Genomic DNA, 1,985 nt, shown 5'->3' on the forward strand with positions numbered 1-1,985 from the left:
AAAAATATTAAAAAATGGTAAACTAATCAATGTTATGTTTTATGTTAAATGCTTAAGACTTCAAGGCATAATAAAATATTGCTATCATCAATTATATTGCCATGTTCTGGAATTATTATTATTTATTATATTATTATTATTATTATTATTATTTGCAACAGGAAAACTGTTTCTATAAAGATTACAGGACCAAAGAAGGAAGAAAGCTGCAGTTTGTTCTGTGAGTTTCTTGACTTTCAGAGTCTAATGGCAAAGCTCCCACACTACGATACAGACAGGATGTCAGATGTTGGCAGCAGGAAGGTTCCAGGCATCATCAGGTCACCAAGGCAAAGCATCCCAGAGACCATATCAGAGAAAGACAAGAAACAAAAGCCCACACTTATGCTATCTTTGCTACAGTGATTGCAACTACACTGCAAGGCAAATTGTTCCGTAAGACTGTGCATTAATAAAATGGAGCAGGAGCCTTCAATTCAGCTCTCCACAGTCACTCTACAGACAGCACCTAAAGAAGTTATCTTAGATACTGCATCCAGGTTCAGTTGAGCTCTGCTGGTGTGGATTCATATGGAGATGCTTCTGCATCTGTAATGCAAAGGAAATAGCATAAAGTTACATTTTTAATAAATTTAGATTTTGACTTGTTAATTTAAAAAATATTTTATTTATTATTTTTATGTTTATGAGTGCTATGCCTGCATGTAGGTAAGTGCACCCGTGTCATGCAATGCCCGCAGAGGACAGAAGAGGCTGTCAGATCCCCTGGAACTGGAGTTATGGACAGCTCTTAGCTGCCATGTGGGTGCTGGGATTCAAACCTGGGTCTTCTGCAAGAACAGTCAGTATTCTTAACTGCTGAGCCATCTCTCCAGCCCCTTGACTTGTTAATTTAAAATGAAGTAAAGTACATATTTCTGTTCCTATTCATAGGATTGGCCTAAAAGTCTATAAAACTTGAGTATACAATCTGATCTCACAGCACATATCAAAGGTGGGAAGTGTGAGACCCCAGCTTTGGCACTCGTAAGCACCGAGCACAGTTGTCATAGACCTTCACACTGGAGTCCCACCTGCCCGTGCTTAGAATGTTCTGCTACAAACATGTGAGCACAGCCTCTAAGAGGTGGCAGAGCCTCCAAGAGGTAGTCAGCATCCTCCTATCTGGAGAGTGATCTCTGTGGCTTCTGTCCTCTATTCCCAAACCTCAAAACCCCTCATTAATGCTAACCCTTATTAAAGTATAAAACTAGACCTGTGAACCAAAAGTCAGCTTTCTTTTATGTCAACACATCTAACACATCTGCAAATGGGTTTTAAATAATAATAATCTTATGTCTGGTGAATAATAAGAAGCATAAGAAATTTTGAGGGTGCTGAAGAGATTTCTCAGCTGTTAAGTGCAGGGACATGGCGTCCTGACCTCCGCCTCCCCCATGTAAGAGCTTGGGTATCTGTGGTATTTCCTGGAATTGTTTATCACAAGGACTTTCTCCTGATTCTGAGAAAAAGGTACAACTGACCCCAAAACTAGCCTTACAGTCAGGTGATCCTAATTATCATGTGTCCTGACTCCACCTCCTATACTGAAAAGTATTTAAACCCTTGTCTAAAACAATAAAGTCGCAGTCGAAGTCCTTCCTCCCACTCCATGATGGTGTGATAGTTTGTTCAATCCTGACGCCCTCTGCCCAGAATACTCGGAGCTTGACGTGCTGGCGCGGCAGTTAAGAGCAGTGGCTGTTCTTGCAGAGGATCTAGGTTTGGTTCCCAGCACCCACATGGTGGCTAACAATTGTCCCTAACTCCAGGTCTAGGGGATCTGATGCTCTCTTCTGGCCTCTGCAGGTACTTCATGCAAGTAGCAAAACACTCATATGCATAAAATAATAAAACATTTGTAGTAGGTAACAGGCCTTAATAAGGGAGATATGGATAAAAATTGGGTTAGTTTAAGGGAGGGGGGGAGGGAAGGGTATATGAGG

General features: G+C 41.1%; 1 protein-coding gene across 2 annotated transcripts in view; it reads right to left on the reverse strand.

Moving 5' to 3' along the window:
- Window positions 1-6: 6 nt before the first annotated feature.
- The window catches only part of CUNH7orf57 (chromosome unknown C7orf57 homolog), a 26,043-nt gene continuing 24,064 nt past the window's right edge, over window positions 7-1,985 (reverse strand). Inside the window, exon 7 of one of the 2 annotated variants that reach the window (XM_017800368.2) lies at window positions 7-588. In XM_017800368.2, the coding sequence (XP_017655857.1) occupies window positions 542-588 (47 nt within the window). In that variant the 3' untranslated portion in view covers window positions 7-541. The remainder of the gene's footprint in view (window positions 589-1,985) is intronic. The other variant, XM_017800367.2, reaches the window with a different exon arrangement.

The sequence above is a fragment of the Nannospalax galili genome, unplaced genomic scaffold, assembly GCF_000622305.1.
Source record: "Nannospalax galili isolate Female #2095 unplaced genomic scaffold, S.galili_v1.0 scaffold321, whole genome shotgun sequence".
Lineage (NCBI taxonomy): Eukaryota > Metazoa > Chordata > Mammalia > Rodentia > Spalacidae > Nannospalax > Nannospalax galili.